Source organism: Bufo bufo, chromosome 4 (assembly GCF_905171765.1).
Source record: "Bufo bufo chromosome 4, aBufBuf1.1, whole genome shotgun sequence".
In the NCBI taxonomy this organism is placed as follows: Eukaryota; Metazoa; Chordata; class Amphibia; order Anura; family Bufonidae; genus Bufo; species Bufo bufo.
Window position 1 is genome coordinate 461,750,675 of NC_053392.1, and position 27,005 is coordinate 461,777,679.

Consider the following 27,005-nt stretch of genomic DNA (forward strand, 5'->3'; position numbering starts at 1 on the left):
TGGCCTTTATCATGTAGATAAAGTTAATACAAGACACTTACTAATGTATTGTTATTGTCCATATTGCCTCCTTTGCTGGCTGGATTAATTTTTCCATCCCATTATACACTGCTCATATCCAGGGCTTGCACACTATAGGAAAACGCCCTGGCCTCTGGTGGCCAGGACTGTGGGGCTGCATATAGGCCCAGGTGCACAGCAGCTCTCATCCCGTCCACCTTGTATCTGCACTGCAGCAGTGACCATAACCTCTGGAAACGAGCCGTGTATAATGTGATGGAAATATGAATCCAGCCAGCAAAAGAGACAATATAGACAATCACAATACATTAGTAAGTGCCTTGTATTAACTTTGTCTACATGATAAATGCTATTTGCTGAGGTTGGGGTCCAGAACATGTTCAAGAAAGATCACATGTTCAAGGCTTATCCTTAGAACAGGCCATCAGAATCTCATAAAACATGTTTAATATAAGATGGGGCGGTAGAAAGGTTTTTCAGTGGGTGTCTTTTAAAACACAATCCCAGCTAGGGCTAACTAAGGCACAGTTCAGAATCCCAGTAGAGCTGTTATAAAGCATTTACATGCTGAATATTTACACCATGTTGCATCTATAGAACTCTATACATTCATCTGTTTATGTACACAATACTGAATGATATTTACACTGATTCAATGTCAAATAATGCTTTTCAAGTTCTACAAATAAAGGCAGTCCTGGTTCTGCATGTCAAAGCAACTTTCTTCATAATGTCTAATTTGGAAGAACATGTATGAAATTGGTTTGATCCTCTATACTGCAATTACAGAGTCCTCTGCTGAGTCATCAGCATAGAGAAGTTCTTCAGTCAATGACTTGCCATCCAGAAGAGTATTGCTTTCACACCATAGCACTCTGTTACGTGGCATACTGTCATGTAGCAGTGGAGCACAGGCTTGTTCCGATTCACCAGCCAATTCTTCAGATGCACCCTCCACGATATACCTCTCTTTATCACAATTACTGTCATGGACCTCCACAGTGACCATAGTTGTGTCAGACCAGGAGGGAGTGATCTGTACATACTTGGACTCCACATCCATGGGTATGTCACTTATCTCTGGATCTTGTGTGAGAAGGTCACTGTCCTCAGGTAAGCTTGTGTTAATATAAATAACATCTTCTTTGTTCACTGTGGGAGGCAGATCTTGAAGAAACTTCTCCAGCTGAAGTTTCAGTTCTGTGAATGTTGGTCGATCAGCTGGATCAGCTCTCCAGCAGAGATACATCAATTCATACCTAGAGGAGAAGTAAGAGGAAGCATGTAGACATCAATGCAAATGAACACAACCATGGGTATAGACAGATATCATAGCAAAACTTAGTAAGGATTCCCCTCCCCATGAGATTTCTGATGAATTTACGATTTGTGGAGGAATTATTTAATAAATAAAAAAAATGCGCTCCACCTCACCCACTTTGCTCTATTCAGAAAAAGTGAAGCACGTGATTTATAAATTTGGTGAAATGTCCTCAGACTCCACATCACTGCTGGGTCACATGCTGCTTGGGGACAGATCATTGCTGAGACCAGTCATTGACTGCAGCGGTGCATATGAACCATTCATGCTGAAGTCGACAGACAGGGACGGAAGTCCACTGAAAACAGCCGAGAGCTATGGAATGGCAGAGAGCAGTCAATCATAGATTTATTCACAGGTACTGCAACGGGGAAGGGAGTTAAAAAAAGATTCTGGACAAACCCTTTACAGGGGTTGTCCAACATTATATCAGACCTCACAGAGTGGCCAACCCACAGTGGTGATCATACTTACCTGGTCCCCACAGCTGGGTTCAGTCTCTATCACTCCCCCGCTTTTCTTCTCCCTGGTGCACTAATATCAACATCCTGTTGATGAGGTGGAGCGGTCATGTGCCCACCTTCAACAGGATGTCAATATCAGCGCACCAGCTAGGGAGCCAGAGAGACTGCACCAGGTAAGTATGATTGGCACCATGGGTCGGCCACTCTGTGAAGTTTGACATCATTTTGGTTAAAACTATGTTTTTCCTTTTATTCATTTTTACATGGTTAGATTTTTATTATAACACCAGAACCAACTATTACAAAATACCGTATATGATTGTAATATATATATATATATATATATATATATATATATACAGTGATTGCTTCTTGTTTTCTTGTAATTTATAAATCTCATTACTCACAATTCATCCAAACAGTCTGCTGGTTGCTTCAGCCTGTGGCCCTCAAGTAAATAGTCATAGATTTCATGGTTCTGGACCCCTGGATATGGCGTCATCCCTCTGGTTGCAATTTCCCACATTGTGATACCAAACGCCCACTGTAAATAACAAACAGAAGGATAAGGGCAATGTTTCCATAAAAAAATCAATGAATCCTTTCACACCGAAAGGTTAAATACCAGTATCCCACTCATGTTTAGTGGAAAGATGATAATGGGAACAACAAGTTATAAGAAGGGTTTGTAACAGCAGATTATGTAAGAGGACAATGAGGTCCATGCATAGCCCCAAACAAGAAGTTCTGTCTCCTCTTAATAACATTATGAAGTCTGACATTATTGGTCTATAGTACAAAGATTGCATCAACATCAGCGCATCCAGTACAGTGAATACGCATAGAATTTAATTTCATTTTGGCAAAGTGAAATACCAGAATTTGTAATTAGGAAAAATTGAGTGTGGATATTATGATACTTTTATTTACACATAGGTGGGAAAAAAAAATAATCTGCTAGTGATAGGCCATAACATTGCATACATCATCCAGTACTTCCAATTGTAAAAAACAAATGTATACATGCATGGTATATATTTTTGCTACACCTTAGTATTCAACATTTCAGTACACTAGGACAAAAAAAAGGACATGACACATACTAGCCATATTTAGGCCCATACGCTATGAGCATCTCCAGTGTAAATGTCTGAAGTTTTCCCAGATCTATACACTATGTGGAGTAAACACAGTCTAACTATGTTGAGGTTATTATTGGATACATTCTGTAAGTCAGGGTATACATTTTTTATGAGGTTGTTTCTGGTTATGTAGTTCCTTTATATCAGCGTTTTCTCACCAGGTTCCAAGAGACCCTGACAAGGGTCCTGCAAGCTTTCCATGGTTCTGGACCAGTTAGAAGCCTGGCATCAAGACATTGTACAAAACGTCCTGAAAGCTGGCTATATACCAACACTGGCTACACACCCGTTCTTTAAAGCTGTCCTGTGCCCTCCTGCGCCATTGACATATTTGTAGCCTCAGCTCCCTTAGCTCTTTCCCATATTCTATGTTCCTGGACTCACATGGATGCTACACCTGGCTGGTGGCTGCTGCTTCTTGCTCGTCTAATGTGTTTGTATCTGTGGGCTTCTCAGACGTCCTGTGCACAAACTCCTCAGAATACCAATGCCAGGGGCTGACTGGGTGCCCATGAAGAGGCATCACTTGTGCGTTGCGTGAAAATCACAGCATGCTCTATATTGTGCATTTTTCACGCAACGCAGGCCCTATATAAGTGGATGGGGCTGCGTGAAAATCGCAAGCATCCGCAAGCAAGTGCGGATGCGGTGCAATTTTCACGCATGGTTGCTAGTGTGTCGATCTGGATGGGGACCCGATCTTTATTATTTTCCTTTATAACATGGTTATAAGGGAAAATAATAGCATTCTTAATACAGAATGCTAAGTAAATTAGGGATGGAGGGGTTTAAAAAAAAATATATTAAACTCACCTTATCCACTTGTTCGCGCAGCCCGGCTTGTCTTCTTTCTTCATCTTTGAGGAACTGGGAGAAAAGGACCTTTGGTGACGTCACTGCGCTGATCACATGGTCCATCACCATGTTATAAGGGAAAATATTAAAATCTACAGAATACCTAACTCAAACCCAAACTTCAGTTTGAATAACGCAACACAAACGCATACAAAACTCACCCCACTCGCAGGCAAAAATCGCACGATTTTCCGGCGACGCACCCGCATCCTATCCGGCCCTCACACACGACGCCCGTCTGAAAGAGGCCTTCGGGTCCATTCAGACGTCCGTATTGTTTTGCGGTCCGCAAAACACGGGCACCACACATCGCCAGCAGTATATAGAGAATACCTATTCTTGTCCGCAGGTGCGGACAAGAATAGGACATGCTCGATTTTTTTGCAGAGCCGCAGAACAGAAGTGAGGATGCGGACAGCACACTGTGTGCTGTCCGCATCTTTTAGTCCCCATTGAAAATAAATGGGTCCGCACCCGTTCCGCATAATTGCGGAACGGATCCGTACCAAAAGTGCGGACGTCTGAATGAAGCCTTAATCGTGGGTTGATGTCACTCTGTTCTCTAGAAGTATTGAAAGAATATTTACCTAGTCATCCACACTTACATTGTTTTCTACTATTTATGTATTTAAAGGGGTTCCATACTAAGTATTGATGAGTAACTTGTGATAAGTGCCAGGTCTGTGTCATAAACTTACCTGTCCGAGCTCCAGCGGCACGATCCTCGGCGCGGCCGCATCGGGAGACACACGCTGCTGAGCCATTTTCCTTAGCAACAGGATGCAATGTTCTGTTTCTCCCTGTAGCAGGCATGTGCTGGAGGACATTGGTAGTGGGTTGATTGTTCAGCTGCTCTATTCCTGTATGTTAGTGTTCTGACTAATGGAGCACCTATCAGGTGCTGATCCAAGGATTCGGTGCTCTATTTAAACCCCTTCCTGGCCATACACCAGTGCCAGTGATAGTCTTATTTGAGCTCACTAGCTAGGTTCCTGGTTCTTCTTCCTGTGGTGATTTGGATTGCTCACGTTTTTTACCTCAGCTCATCCTTTGACCACTCTATCTCTCATGATTTGTACTGTGCATCCTGTCTGGTTCTGATCTTGGCTCGTCTTTTGACCACTCTGTCTCTTGTTTCTGTACTGCGTTGTCCTCCTGGTTCTGACCCATTTACGTATGACCCTGTCTTTGTGTCATTTGTGTCTAGGTGTTTTTCTGTCTCTGCACCTTAGTAGCATAGAGACTGTCCACCAGTTGTGGTCTTGCTACATGGGGCTTGCACTGCAAGTAGTAAAATTAAATAATAGCTGATCTTGGGGAGACCAGCTACACTGTCTTCAAGACAGAATCCAACTCCACACTGATGAGGGGGCAACATCCAAAACAGCTGTCTGTTGGTGGATAACTGGCTTAGGGTTTTTTCCACTGTCACATGCTTAAGGCTTGTAACAGAGCTGGATCTTGACATAGGTGCCACTTAATATGGTGGATATGGTGATCTCTAAACACCCCATTGCTTGGTTTTCCTTCCCTGGAGGGATATCTGGCTTTTACTGTGTTGAAGACCCATAACTGGGGCTTCATGATTATTTTTGCATATTACAGCAAGTACAGTAGGTAGGAAAAGCGGGCTGGGTTCTAGGTTAGGGCTCACTGTCCGTGTCTGTCTCTACCTACAGGCGATGGGGCTGCTAATGATCACAAGAGAAATTTAAAGGAATTGTGTCATCAGAAAATAACCTATTGTTTAAATCATGCTTTTATGTTTAACATATTTTTTAAGAATTTTTGATGATGTTATGTCAATATGTATATTTAAAAAAAAAAACATAATAGCCTGCTGTTTTCGCACTGGCCAGTAAGCCTAATAATAGACTTTTCGGTCTGTACAGATCACTTTACTGCAGTTACAGTACCTGCTTAGCTGCCATTCTAATCCTGCCGGTAATTATATCACCTCTGTGTGTAGGTAAGACAGGATCCACCATTCACAAAAGATGACTGTCAAAGCTTATCTATTTTTTTTTTCTCTTGTACACCTAGAATGCATACTAGAAATGTGACTAGCATGCATAGAAAACTCTCCCATAGAAGTCAATGAGGTTCCCCCCCTGACCATTGTGTCTATGGCCCATGTGGTTGCAGTAAAGCCATTTTTTTATGAGAACAGCTCAGGCAAGATGGCCGCCCTCCTAATCGTGTTCAGGAAATAGAACTAGTGAGTGCTGTCCCATCTTTTTGAATATAATTGACCCCATGGCAGAAAGAAGTCATAAAGGATGTGCACCAACCAACACTTTGGTGGACACTTTGTACGCCATAAAAAACAATTGCAGAATTGCAGTTTTTTCCATTACACCATCAAAAAGTAATAGCATTTTTAACACATTATACAGTATGTTCTCCAAAATTGTGCCATAAAAAAGTTGACCTGCAGAAAACAAGCCCTCATAGAGCTACAGTACAGCGACAGAAAAAAAAAGTTATTGCTCTCATAAAAGGATGAAAAAAAAGAAACTATGTCCTCAAGGCCCAAAATAGCTGCGTCCTTCAGAGATTAAGCACAAATACGTTATTTTGCATGTGCTACATAATGATGTGTGCAGTCTAGGGTACACATGAAGAATAAAGGCTTCTCTTGTACGGGGCTGAAATGTGTCAGTCCCTGCCGTGTGTTCTGCTGCGGATTAACATTCTGATGTCTCTGTTTATTTCAATGAAGGATGTAATCTACATAGAAATCTGCCTCAAAATCCACAAAGATATCTGCATTTGAATCCACCAAAATTCACACCCAAATCCGCACTTGCGTATTTTCTGGCAGATTTTTACGCCACATGTGAAGGCACCGTTGGTTATACTATTCTATATCTTACCACATCACTTTTCACAGTGTAGATACGATCAGCGAGGCTCTCCACAGCAATCCATTTCACAGGCATCTTTGCGATACGTCCTTGACGGTAGTAATCACCACTGTATATTTTTTTTGAGAGGCCAAAATCAGCAACACACACAGTCAAGTCATCCCTCAACCTAGGAAAAATTAAAAAAACAACAAAAAAAGTTTTGAGTCTAGAAACAGCGTCATTTTAGTGTTTAACGCTAAATCATTAAATGTGTTTTCCAATATCATGTACCAGTCTATTATGGAACTTTCTAATACACATTGGAGTAGATTTATCGAAACTAGTGTAAAGGAAACTGGATGAGTTTCCCATAGAAACCCATCAGATTACACCTTTTATTTTTCAGAGCTCCTTAGGAAGATGAATGGTGGAATCTGGTTGCTATGGGCAACTAAGCCAGTTTTCCTTTAAACTAGTTTTGATAGATCTACTGCATTGTTCTTTAAAGAGAACCTGTCGTGTTGAACTTGTTGTTTAAGCTACAGGCAGTATAGTATAGAGCAGGAGGAGCTAAACAGATTGATATATAGTTTTATGGGAAAAGATTCAGTGTAACTTGTGTGATAAGGTATACAGTACGAGAAGGTGTGTATATCCCACTCAGATACCTCAGCTGGGTGGGATGGCTAAAATCCGGAGTTCAGTAGTCTCACTAGCATGTAGGTTGCTGAGACAATGTTGTTTATGATATTTTCTGGGCTGGATTTTAGTTGGATTAGTGGATAGGACTGGTAGTGGGATCTGCCAATCCACACCCTTCCAGGACGGGTGTTCCCTTGGTCCAGAGAGGATCGCAGGTGAGGTCTGCGATAATCAGGCTGGGATAAAGCACCTCCCAGGGTGTCAGTCTGGGAGAGTGTGTTATCCGGAACCAGAGACCTGCAGAGGTTTGGAGTGGTCTCAGCCGGGTAGGCTGAGGGACCACGAGGCTAAGTGACAGCCTGTAATTTGGGGGACGCAGTGATGCCTGCGGTACAAGGGTCACAAGGCCAGAGTCGGGAGGACTGCTGGGCCACAATCCCCCAAAGGGACTCGTATTTGTACAGCCTGGGGGCTGGAGAACTGTTTTTCTGGGAAAGTCGGGCCTGATGCCAGGTATGAATTGTAACCTGAGGTTTAGTCAGGGCTTTAGTTAATGTGTTTAGGTAGAGCCCAGACGGGCAGGCTTTTATTTTGTATTGTTTTTGTTGGTGCTTGTATCGCAATAAAGCACAGTTTTGATATGAAAAATACGTGGTCTGAGAAGAAGTCTGTAAGCGTTACCCCGGAAAGAAAGCTAACCCTCACACTTGTTATTTATTCTTTTAATTCCTGTTCATTCTGAGCTTTGAAGTCAAAGAGTCGGCCCTATCAGTAATTGACAGCCTTTCCCATATGACTGTGTGTACAGAGATAGCTGTCAGTCACTGATAGGACCGCCTCCTTGACGTCAAAGCTCAGAATTAGAAAAATTTAAATGATTGAAATACAAGTTTTACTGAATCTTTTCCCACAAATCTATATATTAATCTGCTCATCTCCTCCTGCTCTATAACATGCTGCCTGCAGAATTTTTTGCATTTTCATGGAGACAGGTTACCTTTAATTCTTAACCACACTGACCATTCTTCCCAAAATCTTGATTGTTGTCAATGAAAACATTATTTTTTCTATCCAGCGTCTGTAATAAACCTAGTCCTATTTACAGCCGAGAAGCAGATACAATTGCATGTAGTGTGTGAAGGCTCTGTTCACATCTGCAATGGAGACTCCATTTAGGGCCTATGTTACCCATTATGCTTTGTGAGAAACATACTATTTTCGCATCAAAATGATTGACACCTCAGCAAAACCAACTGACCCCATTATACAGTAAGTCAATGGGGTCCAATGGTTGCAATTTTTTACCAAATTACTATATGTTATGCATTCCCTTTCAAACAAAAGCCATAATACAGAATTGCAGATGTAAACACAGCCAAAGCATCAGCCTACCAAACATTATATATTGATTGATTCAATGCATCAGATGATCAGGTCATGTAATAATGTGTGAGCCCACAGAGGATCCGTGCAGTTTTTAGTCGCCCACTGACAGCAGACAGTCCATTTCATTTATATGAGATCCTTGATCTAGCCTGTATCCTAGTAATTCTAAAGACAGAATCCACTGAAGGATTGGACTTACATGCAGTTCCGTGCAGCCAGGTCTCGGTGCAGGAAGTTTTTATTGCTAAGGTACTCCATTCCAGTAGCAATGTCAACCATAAACTTAATAAGAGTCTGCAGAGGTACATGCTGAAAATGCAAAAAAAATACAAATAAAAAATGGAATCCATAAATATATATAAATCCATGAAGAAAAAGTTTAGAAATCACATGACTCAAGTTATCCCTTATCCACAGCACTTGGACCCCCAGTAGTCAGATGGTAACCCCCTATCCTGTGGATAGAGGACACCTTCAGAACTTGGCACTGCCCTATATAGAGGACCTGTTCCTTCTCCTGACATGTCTAGGTAAAGAAACACTTGTATTCTTTATGAAATAATTCAGGAGAAACCTTTCTTATGACTCTGTGTTGTGAAATTCCAGTCATTCCTCTGAGAAATGTAAGAATAAATTGACAACATGAGTTACCAGTTGGAGATGTGTCCCCATGGTCCAATGACACTTACGGTGCCAGACTATTTGGGGACACATCGCTTTGGCACGGGAAATGGTAAAACCCAACTGTCAATTTATTCATAAATTGGAATAATAGAAGAGCGGCACAACACAGAGCTCTAAGAAGAGATGCCCCAGAGTTGATGGATAATGGAGAACACAAGCACTCAGTGAAACAGATGGGTCAGGAAACATGACAGTTTCCAATTTTCAAAAATGCGAGCACACATTTATGTTTTCTACATGAATTTGTCTACTTTATTTTATTGAAGCTCCAGTGACATCACCCAGTAGAGAGCAATGCTTGATAAAGAGCCTTTGCCCCAAAACAGTGCCCTCTGCTGCATGATGTCACTGGAGCTTTAATAACCGACACATTTACTGCATAAATTTAATTGTGTGCTGTCCCACTCTATGAAATCTATGGGTCTATGACAGTGAGACCCTTTGGGATTTTGACCCACACAATATCTGCAAATTTCAGAATAGTGCAGGCAAAGTTTTAACAGGTTCTTTTCAAGCAGCCCATACATGACCTTTATGAAGCTGGGTGTGAACGGTGTAAGCACCTCCAACAACTGGAAGCAGATCATATAAGGAGATAGTTCAGCAATGAAAGGCAGATGACAAGCAGTAGTCTAGCTGACCATTCGTATGTTGTGGCATCAAGTGAATGGGTCCGCATCCGTAATGTGGGGAGCACCAGGCCGGTACCCGCATATTGCAGGCCGCAATATGGCCACGGTCGGGCAACGGCCATGTGCATGAGGCCTAAAACCAGAATCAGCCAATGTAGCTGCTAATAGAAAACCCTCAATTCAACAAAATGAAGTACCAAAATACCAGTACATATAACAAAATTTGAGCCAACCACCGAAAAGAGCCAATAACCCCATAGAAATAAGAGAACACACATATAAAATATATATGTAATTTATTGAAACACAATCAAATAATATAAATATAACACAAAAGCACAAGGTAGAGGAGGGTGGGACGCCCCATGTGGCGGGACCATAAACAACCACTCTCACATATACCCAACTAACAGGGAAGAGGGGTCACAAACCCTGGGTGTAGAGCCGCATAAAATTTGGGAAAACTGTAAGTTCGCCCAAAGTGACCTATAACATATGTATGCAGCATGCTAATAAAGGGTGAATACGGTCACACATAGCAGACTTGCCCCCCAATGGTAACAATAATGGCCACCTGAGGCATGCAAATAGCCAAATGTATTACAAGTCAGGCGAGGCAAGAATGCCATGTGTAAGCGGTAACACTAAAGTAACAAACTAACCAAGCACGAAAACAAAACATGAATTACCCAAGGTCTGTGACCGGAGCTGAACCTCGACGCGCGTTTCGCCGAGAAAGGCTTCGTCAGGAGGTTATATATCAAAATTAATTGTATTATCATTAAAAACACATATACATATACAAAATGTGGAAACAGGATAAAGTCCCAACGTGCGATAGCTAGCATCCCACTAATGACATTACTATATAATCCCGCATGGATATCCGTCTAAAATGCAGCATGGAACAAACATGTATCAGTGTCCTCTTAGACTAACCATGCCGCTATATGTGGTGCATGTCATGTGATCACACACAACCATCGAGGGTGTAGGGGCAAACCAACAAGCGATTGTGATCTCCACACACAGCAGAGGGTTTTAGGTAAGAAAATATAGGACCGTACTTTTATATTCCCTAGACATGTGTCTCCAAGTATCTTTCCTAGACTAATATGATACTGGTCTGCTTGTAGATTGATATGGGATATGAGGCACGGTATTAATCTAGTCCTACACCCTCGATGGTTGTGTGTGATCACATGACATGCACCACATATGGCGGCATGGTTAGTCTAAGAGGACACTGATACATGTTTGTTCCATGCTGCATTTTAGACGGATATCCATGTGGGATTATATAGTGATGTCATTAGAGGGATGCAACTCACAAACAACTCACGGCCTTATGCTCCTGTAATTTGCCCACTGGCTCCTGGTATCGCCCATACGGCTCAGGTAGGAGAGTGTAGGGTCCCGGGCTACTTGAGAAACCTTGTCGTGGTGTCCGGGCTTAGACATGTTCTACACCGTAGGACATGTTGACTAATCTCTCAATTTTAAAATCAGTTTGAGGATTTAGTGAGACTGCAGAGTGCACCTGTGTTTGTTATTGTTTTGTTATATTGTTATATTAATTATGACATCCGCACTTGTTACCTTGTGTAGGATGTCTATTGTGGTACTTGTGGTTCGCCGTGGGCATCCTCCATTGTATGCATTTTGCTGGGGATTGCCATTAGCAACGGGCCACAAGTGCAGGATTTGCTCCGCTATATATATGCACAACTGCATGTGGGTTTGAGCACCTCCTGCTAATGCCAACCTGTCTTTTTAGTTTGTATATATAGATTCCTGGAGGTGTATAAACTCCTATTTAAATGTGCCTGTTTTCCATCTACAGGTCACATTTAGGTGCACCTGTGAGGCCTGGGACATATCAGCAAGTCTTAAATGGGACTCACAGACTCCTCCCTCCTCCCATTGCAAGCATGGCCACATGCTGGAGGTAACTGGTGAGTTGTTTGTGAGTCGGCCTTATGCTCCTGTAATTTGCCCACTGGCTCCTGGTATCGCCCATACGGCTCAGGTAGGAGAGTGTAGGGTCCCAGGCTACTTGAGAAACCTTGTCGTGGTGTCCGGGCTTAGACATGTTCTACACCGTAGGACATGTTGACTAATCTCTCAATTTTAAAATCAGTTTGAGGATTTAGTGAGACTGCAGAGTGCACCTGTGTTTGTTATTGTTTTGTTATATTGTTATATTAATTATGACATCCGCACTTGTTACCTTGTGTAGGATGTCTATTGTGGTACTTGTGGTTCGCCGCGGGCATCCTCCATTGTATGCATTTTGCTGGGGATTGCCATTAGCAACGGGCAACAAGTGCAGGATTTGCTCCCCTATATATATGCACAACTGCATGTGGGTTTGAGCACCTCCTGCTAATGCCAACCTGTCTTCTTAGTTTGTATATATAGATTCCTGGAGGTGTATAAACTCCTATTTAAATGTGCCTGTTTTCCATCTACAGGTCACATTTAGGTGCACCTGTGAGGCCTGGGACATATCAGCAAGTCTTGAGTGGGACTCACAGACTCCTCCCTCCTCCCATTGCAAGCATGGCCACATGCTGGAGGTAACTGGTGAGTTGTTTGTGAGTCGGCCTTATGCTCCTGTAATTTGCCCACTGGCTCCTGGTATCGCCCATACGGCTCAGGTAGGAGAGTGTAGGGTCCCGGGCTACTTGAGAAACCTTGTCGTGGTGTCCGGGCTTAGACATGTTCTACACCGTAGGACATGTTGACTAATCTCTCAATTTTAAAATCAGTTTGAGGATTTAGTGAGACTGCAGAGTGCACCTGTGTTTGTTATTGTTTTGTCACATTTTGTGTATGTATATGTGTTTTTAATGATAATACAATACATTTTGATATATGTACTGGTATTTTGGTACTTCATTTTGTTGAGTTGAGTAATATGTAGAGGAAGTACACCTGTGTACGCACTTGCTATATTGATCCAGTTGAATAGTAATAGGAAACCCTGTAAACCGTTTTAAAACTTATACTGGCTATCGGCAATCTCCTTAAATGTGACCAATTATATAGAAAAAGTTGATACCTAAGACATTATTGGGTAGATTTAACAAAACTGGTGTAAAGGAAAACTGGCTTAGATGTCCATAGCAGCCAATCACATTCCATCTTTATTTTTTCAGAGCTCCTTTGGAAAATGAAAGGTGGAATCTCATTGGTTGCTATGGGCATCTAAGCCAGTTTTCCTTTACACCAGTTTGATAAATCCCCCCTATTACTATTGTTTAGTGTCAACCTACAAGACAGTTCCCCATAGTCAATATTCCTGGTGACAGGTAGGCATCTTAAGAGGTGGAAAATACATTACAGTGTCATTTTATTTTCTGATGAACTCACCGGTACTTATCTTCGGCATGTACACATTTATAAAGCCGTATTCCTTAAACAAAAATAACCATAACGTCATTTCTTTAACTTACTTGAGGTCCAGATCCAATTCTAGAGGAGAGAAGAAAGCTGTGAAGATCCCCATACTTCATGAATGGTAATATGACCATAGGCTTTGGGGTTCTTCTAGGGCCCACTTCCAGACAGACACCTGAAATAGGAGAAGATATGCTGCATGGTGAGGCCTACAAGTGAAAATCTTTTTAGGTCCAAATATGCAACTCAAATTCATTACACTGTATAAAAATCTAACTACAAATATATTTTGCTGCTGAGAAGTCTTCTTAGCTTTCCTAGAACTTCACAGAAGTGTGACCAACAAGACAGCTCGGAGGAACTACCTTGTGCCATGTACAAAACTGAGTGAACCATGCCATAATATTGCTACTCATACTATAGCATGTATGTCTAGCAGATGCTATGCTGTACCCTAGAACCAGGTACTTGTAAATAGTATTGTCCTGTAATGCTATTTAATGTGTTTATATCTTGTAATGTACCCAGAAAACCTTTGGCATGGGTGAGACAGGGTTAACTACTCAGATCCCCCCATAGCTCTGTCTAGTAAAGTCTAGAGTTGGAGAAGGAAGCTATTCCATGTGCTCCACTCCTCACAAGACTGCATCAAAGAATCACTTTCTCTAAAGGGTTATCTTCATTAAGAAAGACTTTACCACTTCTACAGTGCTCAAGAAAGACAGAGATATAAAGCCAAGAGCCAAGAAGGTCTAGAATCTGCAGGGCTGAGCATTGAAGTAGGACTCTAAGGTATTTACTGATAAAAGCTATAGACTTTACTGCTGTAAGAGGGACATAGTTAAGACACCCTTCACACCAAGACACGACCTGGACCTTAAACCCTGTATCCCTCAGTTTAAAATTACGGCCAGCATTGCATGAGTACTGGCCATTGCACCCGCTACCTCCTTCCCACCAAACATACAACATCAAGGGCACCCCAACTACTGTACCATCAGGCAAGACCCCCAACATCAGGGTGTGCCCCGAGGGAAGAAAGGGTGCACCATTCTTTCACTGCCCTGGCTCTAGGGAGCATTGGTGTGAGGACTGCTACAGCCAGTGCCACTGCCACTCCCATCCTCCGCTCCACTCCTCCTGGGCTGGTTGCAGCATGGTAACTAAATCCTATCATAAAAGAATGCATGTGTAAACCTTACCAAGCAATTTAATCACATTTGGATGGTTGAAGTCTTTCATACAGGCTGCCTCACTTAGAAATTCTTCTATTTCCCTTTGTGAAAAGTTGTCCACTGTAGATAGGAAACAAAAAACTTCATAAATCAATACAAGGTTACATTTATCAAATAAGCATAAACCGATATGTCTTTAAAAACAGATGCATTTCATAGGCTTCTTTTCATAAGCGTGTCCTCTGAAACGTTGCATGGCGAAGTGCAGTAGGCTGCTCCTGCACGTGTGAACTGTGGCTCATGATATGGACGCTGACTGAGTGCATATGGAATGAAATGCATGTTAACGTGGCTGTCCTGGAGAAGAAATGAACTGACAGAACGGAATGGACTCAGGTTTTTAACTTTTTTTATATGGTAATGTGGTTTGCCTTAATGTTACCTCTAAATGATGAAATAAAGGAGGAATTAAGTATATGTGAAAAGTGGTCCTTGGAATACACGCATTGCAGTTTGGTTTAAAATCCATACCATCAGGGGCGGACTAGGAACTTAAAGTGGCCCTAAAAGTGGTCCCATGTTGTAGGCAAGTCCAAATTGATAGACGGCGGAGCAACACAAGTCACAAAAAGGCAGGGACAACAGAACTAGTTGGGGCCAGCAATACCATAGTGCAGCACAAAATACAGTCGCAGCAAAACCAGATACCACAGAGCAGCATAAAATACTGGCCTATGACCATACTGAAGCCGGTGATACAGGTAAATTTAGGAGCGCATGCGGCCATTGGCCAGAGGCATAAGTACCTGATGCTCCTAGAATTAATGCTGAGAGTATCAGATTGTTATGTACCTGGATAGCGGCCATAAGACGGGATCGGGTGACCTCGAGGCATCAGCCCACTAGAAAATGTACCTGTTGCGTCTATGGCCAGTCTGCCCCTGAATACCATGTGTCAATTTCTGAACTGATTGTTTTTCCACAGCCCCTGGATGAGGTCTGCTAAAACGTTGCTTCTACAGAAACATGCTGTGAATTCTCCGCGACACTAGATGGAAAATTCACAGTGTACCCACTATTTGTGAACATACTCTTTTAGTGGAAACAATGATATTAATTTTTTTAGATTTTTTTTACATTTTAGATTTTTTATGGTTAAACAAACTACGGTATTTGGATTCCAATGATTGATATTCACATTGGGAAGCACAGTGGGGCAGATTTATTTAAAGTGTTTACACCACTTTTTTGGAGTAAAAAAGTTTCAAATTATGGTGCGTGCCATATTTGAGCTTCTTGATACTTTTCCAAAGTTAGTGAAAAAAATGGGAATGGTTTAGTGAGAGGGGCGAGGCCAGCCACAACCCTCCAACTGCGCCATGATTTATGCCAGAAACTGGTGTAAACTATGCTTCTACTCTACACCAGCTCATAGCTGGCATACCTTTGAATTTCTGTCACATAAACTGTGCCTCTTAATAAATTTGTCACATCTTACTCCAGCTGTCTTTTTGCCCCAGTTTGTACAAAACAAGACACTGGCATTCTTAGTGGCAAAACTATGTTGTTCCCTTACACTTCATGGTTTTCACGGCGACTTTTTGAGCTGTGCCATCAGGATATTGCAGTTCTCCCTCCATCACGGATCCAAATTCACCTAAGCATCCAAAGAAAAAAAAAAATATTAAAAGGGAATCTGTTGCCAGCTCTGAGGGCAGCCTAAACTGATATCCTAAGGCCCTATTCCTACACCGTATTTTTGGTCCACATCCAATCCGCATTTTTGTGTATAGGATGCGACCCATTTGTTTCAATGGGTCTGCAAAAAAATAAAGCTGGAATCCGATTGGTTGCTATGGGCAACTAAGCCAGTTCTACTTTTCACCAGTTTGATAAATGACCCCATCAGTGTTTTGTGAATTGTATCTGTTACCAGCGTATGCTATCGTTTAATAAGAATCTGTCACCATTCCAGACATGTCTATTTTTAGTAAATACGGACTGTATCCCCCATGAAATATCAATTCTGAAGCATCTTTTTTATAGCTTTGCATCATGCTGTTCTTCTGTTATTTCTACTAGAAACTTACCAGTAAACTGCCAACTGGGTGCTACCATTTTTCTTGCCAAAGGGGTGTGTCCCTGCACAGTCTGACACTAACAGCTCCGATTGAACAGTGTCAGTGTTCAGCGGCACAACCCCACCCACTAACACTGAGTTGGCAATTTATATATAAATTAGTAGAAGAAATAACAGAGAAACAGAACAACACAGAGTTGTAGATGCTGTATAATTGCTATATTATGGGGAATACAGGGGCAGACTGGGAACTAAAGGTGGCCCTGGAAAAAAATGTAAGGGTGGCCCCATGTTGCAGGTGAGTCTAAATTGACAGAATGCAGTGCAACATAAGTAGGCAGGGCCAACATATCTAGACAGGGACAACATAAGTAGGCAGGGCCAGCAATACCGTAGTGCAAAGAAATATACCGCTCCAGATGAACCAAATACCACAGTGCAGCACAAAAAACTGCTGAACCACAATATTCAACTGTATGGCTGTCCTGAGAACGTTGATACAGTTGAATTCAGGAGGGCAGCTGTGGCTGCTGGCCATCTGGATAAGGGTCCATTCACACGTCCGTAGTGTGATCTGCAATACACCCGGCTGGCACCCCCATAGAACTGCCTATTGTCCGCTATTGCGGACAAGAATAGGACATGTTCTATTTTTTTCTGGAGCCGCGGACCAGAAGTTCGGGGCCGCGCTCCGGAAATGCGGATGCGGACAGCACGCTGTGTGCTGTCCGCATCCATTCCTGCCCCATAGAGAATGAATGGGTCCGCACCTATTCCGGATAATTGCGAAACGGGTGTGGACACATTCTAAGGTCTGAATGAAGCCTAAGAGAGAATCCAATCATTGTGAATTCAGTTGGCGGCCATGAGGAGGGCTTTGGTGGACCTCCTAGGCATGGGCCCACCGGGAACTTGAGCTGGACAGAGAATTTAGAAAAAAAAAAAAACAGCAGGTGGCGCTATACAGATACATTTTATTGAATAACTCAGTGGCTATACTACATTTTTAATTACATGCATTTCCAAAAGTATTTAGATCCAGGTGCTGGTTTGAAAAATTTAGAATATTTTTCATAAAACAACCCCTTTAAACTATGGGAAATCTGCTATGATTTCAGCTTTTCTAATCTTTGGCTATAAGAAACTGCTATATTTCCTGAAACCTTTAAATGACATGTTACAATGCCTACCCTCGCCAAGCACTTTCCCAAGGGACAGCAGGTTCCTCTCAACCATCACATCTTCCAGCTTCTGGTGCAGATCTTCACTGATCCCCAATGTACTCACTAAAAGCACAAAACAGACTGCATGTTAAGACAAACTATCTTTGTCAGATGTTACTTTCTGCCACCAGGTGGCAGTCTTCTCACAACTATGTCTAACCTTCTTCAGGTTTTCCAAATGTCACACACTCAACTACTGCACAAAAAGGCACATTCCAGTGCAGTCAGGATTAGCCAACTTACATGTCACTTCAATTCCTTTCCTGTTGTAGGACTTCTTCGCCTTGTAAACGACGATGTCTGAATCATCTGAACTGACAAATGCATGCCTGAGGAGATGGAATAAAACATTGACAGATAAGTCATGCTGAAATCCGCTAATTTCTGGCTACTGTACATGAGTTGTCGTAAACGTCTTCCCTTGCTACTCCTGCTCCACAGTGCTTTATAATATAATACATTGTTTGGATCTCTTTCACATGCAGTATGCTATGCGGCAGGGGCGTTGCTAGGGTCTGAAAACATCCGGGGCACAAGCCCACTGTGTTGAAATTGCACATTAAAGGCATGCTTAAAGGGGTGTTCTGATTTACGCAAATTAAGATCTACAGTCATTATGTAATACAACATTCGGAAACTTTCCAATATCTGTTATGTTTAATTTCCTCACCACTGCAGAAATCTTTGCTTGGGCCCTTTAACCCACCACAGATCATCCACCCGCCCCCCTTGTACTTGTGCCGCTGATCCGCTACTTGCAGGCTGCGCGAGCATGAGTTCAGTCACTTCGGTGCGCAATCCCGTCCTGTGGCGCGTGATCCCGCGAGACTCGTGACCTCCCGCGGCGGGTCTCGCGGGATCACGCGCCGCAGGACGGGATTGAACACCAAAGTGACTGAACTCATGCCCGCGCAGCCTGCAAATAGCGGATCAGCGGGACAAGTACAAGGGGGGTGCTTCCAGGCCAACATAACATTCGAGGCACTGGACAAAACATTCTGGACTGAAGCCCGAATGTTTTGACCTAACGACGCCCCTGCTATGAGGTATTATTAGGCATGCAGTAATAGAGATCAGTTACTATAATTTATCCCTGTACTGCTATTGCAGTAGGTATGGAAGGTAGTCTTCACGTAAAATATAATAAAGAATGCATTTTATTACACCACTGCACCATGAGTTATTATTAAGGGTTTATGCGTGTTTGTCCAGTAATAAAGCAATGTGCACATTGTATCTAAGGCTACTGTCACGGCCTATGGTGTACGCTGTGACACTGTTGTTACACTTGTGGTTGCCCGCGGCAACGTGTTGCTGTGAGAGCATGCTGTGGCAGTGTCTCGGCCTTCTGGGTGATTGCCGAGACATGGTTGCCACGCATGCTGTTGCCGGTGGTAACGTGTGGTTTAGTATGCGTGTGTGCGCTATTCCCCTTAAGTTGTAGCCTCCCTCTGTGTGTAAGGGTTAACTACCTTGCTGGGTGTGGTCACTTGTGCTTTATATACCTGTGGCTTTAGGTCAGGAGTCAGTTGTACTCCAGCCTTGTTGTGTGCTTGAGTTAAGCTCCTTGTCTGGCTTTACCATCTGTCCAGTGAGGGCCACCCTTGTGGTTATAGATGTTCTATGTCATCCCGGTGTCTCCTTCCCTCCCTGTCCCTATGTGTATGGAGTTGGTTATGTTCAGGGTGTTGATATGTCTAGTTTTGGTGTAACATGTCTGGTGGTGTTTGATGTCCAGCATGTTTGTAAGACATTCCCCTGTCTCACATTAATTGCAGCTTTGGGTGTCCTGGGTCCCTGTGTGGTTTGTTGTGGGTGCTGTGTCCTTTTAATGTTGATGTGGACAGCAGCACTAGTGCACGGGTTCCAGTCAGTTTGTCTGTGGCAGGTAAGTGTGTTATTGGTTTCACTTACCTGCCATCTCCTTTAGGCCTCATGCACACGACCGTTGTTTTATTCCGTGTCCGTTGTTCAGTTTTTCGTGATTTTCTGCGGACCCATTGACTTTTAATGGGTCCATTGAAAACTCTGCTAATGCACCGTTTGTCATCCGTGGTTCCAGTCCGTCAAAAAAATATAACCTGTCCTATTTTTTTTTTTCACGGAAAACGGTTCGCGGACCCATTCAAGTCAATGGGACCGTGAAAAAACGCGGAGGCACACAAGATTGTCATCCGCGTCAGTTTTTTTTCCTATCATTTGCATGGCAAACTTGACTTTGATTTTTTATTTTTTTTTACTTTCCTTCATATCTGGTGATCCTCCAAAAATAAAGGAAGACACACGGAAACAGAAACGGATCACGGAACAACGGAACCCCATTTTGCGGAACGGAACACAACTGTCCTGTGCATGAGGCCTTAGCTGTATGTGTTCCCCTCTCCTTGCAGCCTGGCCTCAGATAGGAACTCCTGTTCCTCCGTGTTGTGGATGAACAGGTTGTCTCTCCCCTGCTCCTAAGTAAGGGATTTCCAGGGCGACTCAGGATATTGGGTATCCAGCAGTGGCGTCTCTAGCTTTCAAATTTTGGGGGGGCACACTGGGGGCCAGGACAAAAGTAGGGGGGGGGGGGCAGCTATAACAACGATACATTTACACTAATATGCTTAGAAATGCTGCAATACATAAAACCACAACAGGGAAGAAAAGTCCTGCTGTCTGTGGTTTAAAAAAAAATATATAATCACTCAGATTTCAACATGTCCTAGTTGCCTGCTGTGGATGAAACTTTTATAGGGAGGGGGATCTGTGGATGACACTGCTATGGGGGGATCTGTGGATGACACATACCGTATATAGCATCTTATGCTATATGTGTCATCCCCCTATCCCCCTCCCTATAACAGTGTCATCCACAGATCTCCCCTCCCTATAACAGTGTCATCCACAGATCCCCCCTCCCTATAACAGTGTCATCCACAGATCCCCCCTCCCTATAACAGTGTCATCCACAGATCCCCCCTCCCTATAACAGTGTCATCCACAGACCCCCCCCCTCCCTATAACAGTGTCATCCACAGATCCCCCCTCCCTATAACAGTGTCATCCACAGATCCCCCCTCCCTATAACAGTGTCATCCACAGATCCCCCCCCTCCCTATAACAGTGTCATCCACAGATCCCCCCTCCCTATAACAGTGTCATCCACAGATCCCCCCTCCCTATAACAGTGTCATCCACAGATCCCCCCTCCCTATAACAGTGTCATCCACAGATCCCCCCCCTCCCTATAACAGTGTCATCCACAGATCCCCCCTCCCTATAACAGTGTCATCCACAGATCCCCCCCCTCCCTATAACAGTGTCATCCACAGATCCCCCCTCCCTATAACAGTGTCATCCACAGATCCCCCCTCCCTATAACAGTGTCATCCACAGATCCCCCCTCCCTATAACAGTGTCATCCACAGATCCCCCCCCTCCCTATAACAGTGTCATCCACAGATCCCCCCTCCCTATAACAGTGTCATCCACAGATCCCCCCTCCCTATAACAGTGTCATCCACAGATCCCCCCTCCCTATAACAGTGTCATCCACAGATCCCCCCTCCCTATAACAGTGTCATCCACAGATCCCCCCTCCCTATAACAGTGTCATCCACAGATCCCCCCTCCCTATAACAGTGTCATCCACAGATCCCCCCTCCCTATAACAGTGTCATCCACAGATCCCCCCTCCCTATAACAGTGTCATCCACAGATCCCCCCTCCCTATAACAGTGTCATCCACAGATCCCCCCTCCCTATAACAGTGTCATCCACAGATCCCCCCTCCCTATAACAGTGTCATCCACAGATCCCCCCTCCCTATAACAGTGTCATCCACAGATCCCCCCTCCCTATAACAGTGTCATCCACAGATCCCCCCTCCCTATAACAGTGTCATCCACAGATCCCCCCTCCCTATAACAGTGTCATCCACAGATCCCCCCTCCCTATAACAGTGTCATCCACAGATCCCCCTCCATGCCTCTCACAGGAGTGTACATTTGACATTTCTAAACGGTGATCCATATCCTGCAGTAACTTTAACTCAGGATTCAGCGGCCGCTCATCTCTACTAGTTACTTAACCTTACACCACTCGACTAGCTTCGGTAACAGGGCCAGGCTACAGCCTACAGGCACTGCCTGTTGTTACAGAGCGAGTGCTGATTTCTGCAGGTCAGAGGATACGAATTACAGTTTAGAAGACATGTACACTCATGTGAGCGGTCCAGTGGTGGATCCAGAGCCTGGTCTCGGGAGGGGCACTTCCAGATTATTTTCTGTCCGCCGCCACAGAACAAGGGTGCTTATAGAACAGACTACACAATGTAGAGGTATATTGTGGAGCACAGTATAGAGGTATGCTGTATATTGTGGGGCACATTGTAGAGGTATACTGTATATTGTGTGGCACAGTGTAGAGGTATACTGTATATTGTGTGGCACAGTGTAGAGGTATACTGTATATTGTGTGGCACAGTGTAGAGGTATACTGTATATTGTGGGGCACAGTGTAGAGGTATACTGTATATTGTGGGGCACAGTGTAGCGGTATATTGTGTGGCACAGTGTATGCTATATGTATATAACAAACATATTTCACATGAAAACATACAATTACTTGGCTTGACCCTTGGGGATCTCGGGCACCACTTACACACTTGGCTGGGGGGCTCAGTGGAGCTGATGTTGTGTTTTATCCTAATGAGAAAGATTTTATAATAAGGATTTGGAGAAAGGGCAGAGGGATAGCAGAGCAGGGAGAGGCTGGTGCTGCTACTAGGGGGTCTTACCATGGGGGAGTAATAAAGCCCACCATAATGCCCCCCCCCCCAGTAGAAATAATTCTCCTTATAATGTGACAATACAAAAAATCCCCCCTTGTAATGCCTCCAGTTGAGCTAATGTCCTCATAATGTGCCAGTAAAAAATACCCCTATATAGTGCCCCCAGTAAATGCCCCATAGTGCTCCTCTCCCCCTTTCCTCCTAGTGCCCCCCATAATGTACCAGTATAAAATGCCCCATATATCGTGCCCCAGTAAATGCCCTCAGTGTCCCCCATAATTTGCAAGTATAAAATTCCCCTTCTTAGTGCCCCCGTAGATGACTCCATAGTACTCCTCTCGCCCCTTCCCCATAGTACCCACCATAATGTGTCCCAGTATAAAATGCTACGGTACAGAGCCCCCCATATAAAATACCCCTTCTTTGTGGCCTCAATACATGCCCCTATAGTGCCCCCAATAACGTGCCAGTAACAAGAGCCCCCCATCATGTGCCAGTAACAAGAGCCCCCCATCATGTGCCAGTAACAAGAGCCCCCCATCATGTGCCAGTAACAAGAGCCCCCCATCATGTGCCAGTAACAAGAGCCCCCCATCATGTGCCAGTAACAAGAGCCCCCCATCATGTGCCAGTAACAAGAGCCCCCCATCATGTGCCAGTAACAAGAGCCCCCCATCATGTGCCAGTAACAAGAGCCCCCCATCATGTGCCAGTAACAAGAGCCCCCCATCATGTGCCAGTAACAAGAGCCCCCCATCATGTGCCAGTAACAAGAGCCCCCCATCATGTGCCAGTAACAAGAGCCCCCCATCATGTGCCAGTAACAAGAGCCCCCCATCATGTGCCAGTAACAAGAGCCCCCCATCATGTGCCAGTAACAAGAGCCCCCCCATCATGTGCCAGTAACAAGAGCCCCCCATCATGTGCCAGTAACAAGAGCCCCCCATCATGTGCCAGTAACAAGAGCCCCCCATCATGTGCCAGTAACAAGAGCCCCCCATCATGTGCCAGTAACAAGAGCCCCCCATCATGTGCCAGTAACAAGAGCCCCCCATCATGTGCCAGTAACAAGAGCCCCCCATCATGTGCCAGTAACAAGAGCCCCCCATCATGTGCCAGTAACAAGAGCCCCCCATCATGTGCCAGTAACAAGAGCCCCCCATCATGTGCCAGTAACAAGAGCCCCCCATCATGTGCCAGTAACAAGAGCCCCCCATCATGTGCCAGTAACAAGAGCCCCCCATCATGTGCCAGCAACAAGAGCCCCCCATCATGTGCCAGCAACAAGAGCCCCCCATCATGTGCCAGCAACAAGAGCCCCCCATCATGTGCCAGCAACAAGCCCCCCCATCATGTGCCAGCAATAAGCCCCCCCATCATGTGCCAGCAATAAGCCCCCCCATCATGTGCCAGCAATAAGCCCCCCCATCATGTGCCAGCAATAAGCCCCCCCATCATGTGCCAGTAACAAGAGCCCCCCATCATGTGCCAGTAACAAGAGCCCCCCATCATGTGCCAGTAACAAGAGCCCCCCATCATGTGCCAGTAACAAGAGCCCCCCATCATGTGCCAGTAACAAGAGCCCCCCATCATGTGCCAGTAACAAGAGCCCCCCATCATGTGCCAGTAACAAGAGCCCCCCATCATGTGCCAGTAACAAGAGCCCCCCATCATGTGCCAGTAACAAGAGCCCCCCATCATGTGCCAGTAACAAGAGCCCCCCATCATGTGCCAGTAACAAGAGCCCCCCATCATGTGCCAGTAACAAGAGCCCCCCATCATGTGCCAGTAACAAGAGCCCCCCATCATGTGCCAGTAACAAGAGCCCCCCATCATGTGCCAGTAACAAGAGCCCCCCATCATGTGCCAGTAACAAGAGCCCCCCATCATGTGCCAGTAACAAGAGCCCCCCATCATGTGCCAGTAACAAGAGCCCCCCATCATGTGCCAGTAACAAGAGCCCCCCATCATGTGCCAGTAACAAGAGCCCCCCATCATGTGCCAGTAACAAGAGCCCCCCATCATGTGCCAGTAACAAGAGCCCCCCATCATGTGCCAGCAACAAGAGCCCCCCATCATGTGCCAGTAACAAGAGCCCCCCATCATGTGCCAGTAACAAGAGCCCCCCATCATGTGCCAGTAACAAGAGCCCCCCATCATGTGCCAGTAACAAGAGCCCCCCATCATGTGCCAGTAACAAGAGCCCCCCATCATGTGCCAGTAACAAGAGCCCCCCATCATGTGCCAGTAACAAGAGCCCCCCATCATGTGCCAGTAACAAGAGCCCCCCATCATGTGCCAGTAACAAGAGCCCCCCATCATGTGCCAGTAACAAGAGCCCCCCATCATGTGCCAGTAACAAGAGCCCCCCATCATGTGCCAGTAACAAGAGCCCCCCATCATGTGCCAGTAACAAGAGCCCCCCATCATGTGCCAGTAACAAGAGCCCCCCATCATGTGCCAGTAACAAGAGCCCCCCATCATGTGCCAGTAACAAGAGCCCCCCATCATGTGCCAGCAACAAGAGCCCCCCATCATGTGCCAGTAACAAGAGCCCCCCATCATGTGCCAGTAACAAGAGCCCCCCATCATGTGCCAGTAACAAGAGCCCCCCATCATGTGCCAGTAACAAGAGCCCCCCATCATGTGCCAGTAACAAGAGCCCCCCATCATGTGCCAGTAACAAGAGCCCCCCATCATGTGCCAGTAACAAGAGCCCCCCATCATGTGCCAGTAACAAGAGCCCCCCCTCATGTGCCAGTAACAAGAGCCCCCCATCATGTGCCAGTAACAAGAGCCCCCCATCATGTGCCAGTAACAAGAGCCCCCCATCATGTGCCAGTAACAAGAGCCCCCCATCATGTGCCAGTAACAAGAGCCCCCCATCATGTGCCAGTAACAAGAGCCCCCCATCATGTGCCAGTAACAAGAGCCCCCCATCATGTGCCAGTAACAAGAGCCCCCCATCATGTGCCAGTAACAAGAGCCCCCCATCATGTGCCAGTAACAAGAGCCCCCCATCATGTGCCAGTAACAAGAGCCCCCCATCATGTGCCAGTAACAAGAGCCCCCCATCATGTGCCAGTAACAAGAGCCCCCCATCATGTGCCAGTAACAAGAGCCCCCCATCATGTGCCAGTAACAAGAGCCCCCCATCATGTGCCAGTAACAAGAGCCCCCCATCATGTGCCAGTAACAAGAGCCCCCCATCATGTGCCAGTAACAAGAGCCCCCCATCATGTGCCAGTAACAAGAGCCCCCCATCATGTGCCAGCAACAAGAGCCCCCCATCATGTGCCAGCAACAAGAGCCCCCCATCATGTGCCAGCAACAAGAGCCCCCCATCATGTGCCAGCAACAAGAGCCCCCCATCATGTGCCAGCAACAAGAGCCCCCCATCATGTGCCAGCAACAAGAGCCCCCCATCATGTGCCAGCAATAAGCCCCCCCATCATGTGCCAGCAATAAGCCCCCCCATCATGTGCCAGCAATAAGCCCCCCCATCATGTGCCAGCAATAAGCCCCCCCATCATGTGCCAGCAATAAGCCCCCATCATGTGCCAGTAACAAGAGCCCCCCTAATGTGCCTGTAATAAGCCCCCTATCATGTTCCAGTAAACAGCCCCCCCATCATGTGCCAGTAATAAGCCCCCCATCATGTGCCAGTAAGCAGCCCCCCCATCATGTGCCCGTAATAAGCCCCCCCAATGTGCCAGTAAAAAGAGCCCCCCTAATGTGCCTGTAAAACAATTGTAAAAAAAAAACAAAAAAAACACTTATACTTACCTCCATGTCAGTGATGCGATGCAGGCCTCTTCCGGCCTGTGTCCTGCGCTGTATGGCTCAGGCGGCACGATGACGTCATCGCGCCACCTGCGCCGGCCTCTGATAGGCTGGCGACCTAGTGCCTGCAGCCTAGCAGAGGAAGGGGAAGGGACAAGCCTCTCGCTCCCCTGCCGCAGCACAGGCAGATGACTATGGAGATGAGCGCAATGGAAGCGCTCATCTCCCTGTTGTGCCCGGCTGCAGTCGCTCAGTTGGGGGGGGGGGGGCATTTTAGTTGGGGGGAGGCACAACATGATGTAGGGGGGCCGTGGCCCCCTCTGGCGACGCCACTGGTATCCAGTGTATGAGCCGTCCCACCATCGGGGTCCGCTCATACGGTGGGGAGTCAGGGAGATGATTAGGGACGCGGTAGGAGGTGACCTGCTCTTAACACTCCTTTTGGCCAGGCTGATCCCCTTTTTGCCTCTTTACCGCACGGTGGGGGGTTTCCCCCACTCCCCGCCGTGACAGCTACTTTCACACTGGCGTTTTGAATTCCATTTGTGAGATCCGTTTCAGGGATCTCACAA

General features: G+C 45.3%; 1 protein-coding gene across 2 annotated transcripts in view; it reads right to left on the bottom strand.

Moving 5' to 3' along the window:
* Positions 1 to 382: 382 nt before the first annotated feature.
* Positions 383 to 27,005, bottom strand: part of MERTK (MER proto-oncogene, tyrosine kinase) — a 152,403-nt gene continuing 125,780 nt past the window's right edge. For both annotated transcript variants that reach the window (XM_040429461.1, XM_040429460.1), the window contains exons 11-19: positions 18,120 to 18,205; positions 17,844 to 17,939; positions 16,150 to 16,230; positions 14,601 to 14,693; positions 13,455 to 13,573; positions 8,880 to 8,989; positions 6,680 to 6,839; positions 2,214 to 2,350; positions 383 to 1,280 (exon numbers count right to left, since the gene is read on the bottom strand). In XM_040429461.1, the coding sequence (XP_040285395.1) occupies positions 794 to 1,280; positions 2,214 to 2,350; positions 6,680 to 6,839; positions 8,880 to 8,989; positions 13,455 to 13,573; positions 14,601 to 14,693; positions 16,150 to 16,230; positions 17,844 to 17,939; positions 18,120 to 18,205 (1,369 nt within the window). In that variant the 3' untranslated portion in view covers positions 383 to 793. The remainder of the gene's footprint in view (positions 1,281 to 2,213; positions 2,351 to 6,679; positions 6,840 to 8,879; positions 8,990 to 13,454; positions 13,574 to 14,600; positions 14,694 to 16,149; positions 16,231 to 17,843; positions 17,940 to 18,119; positions 18,206 to 27,005) is intronic.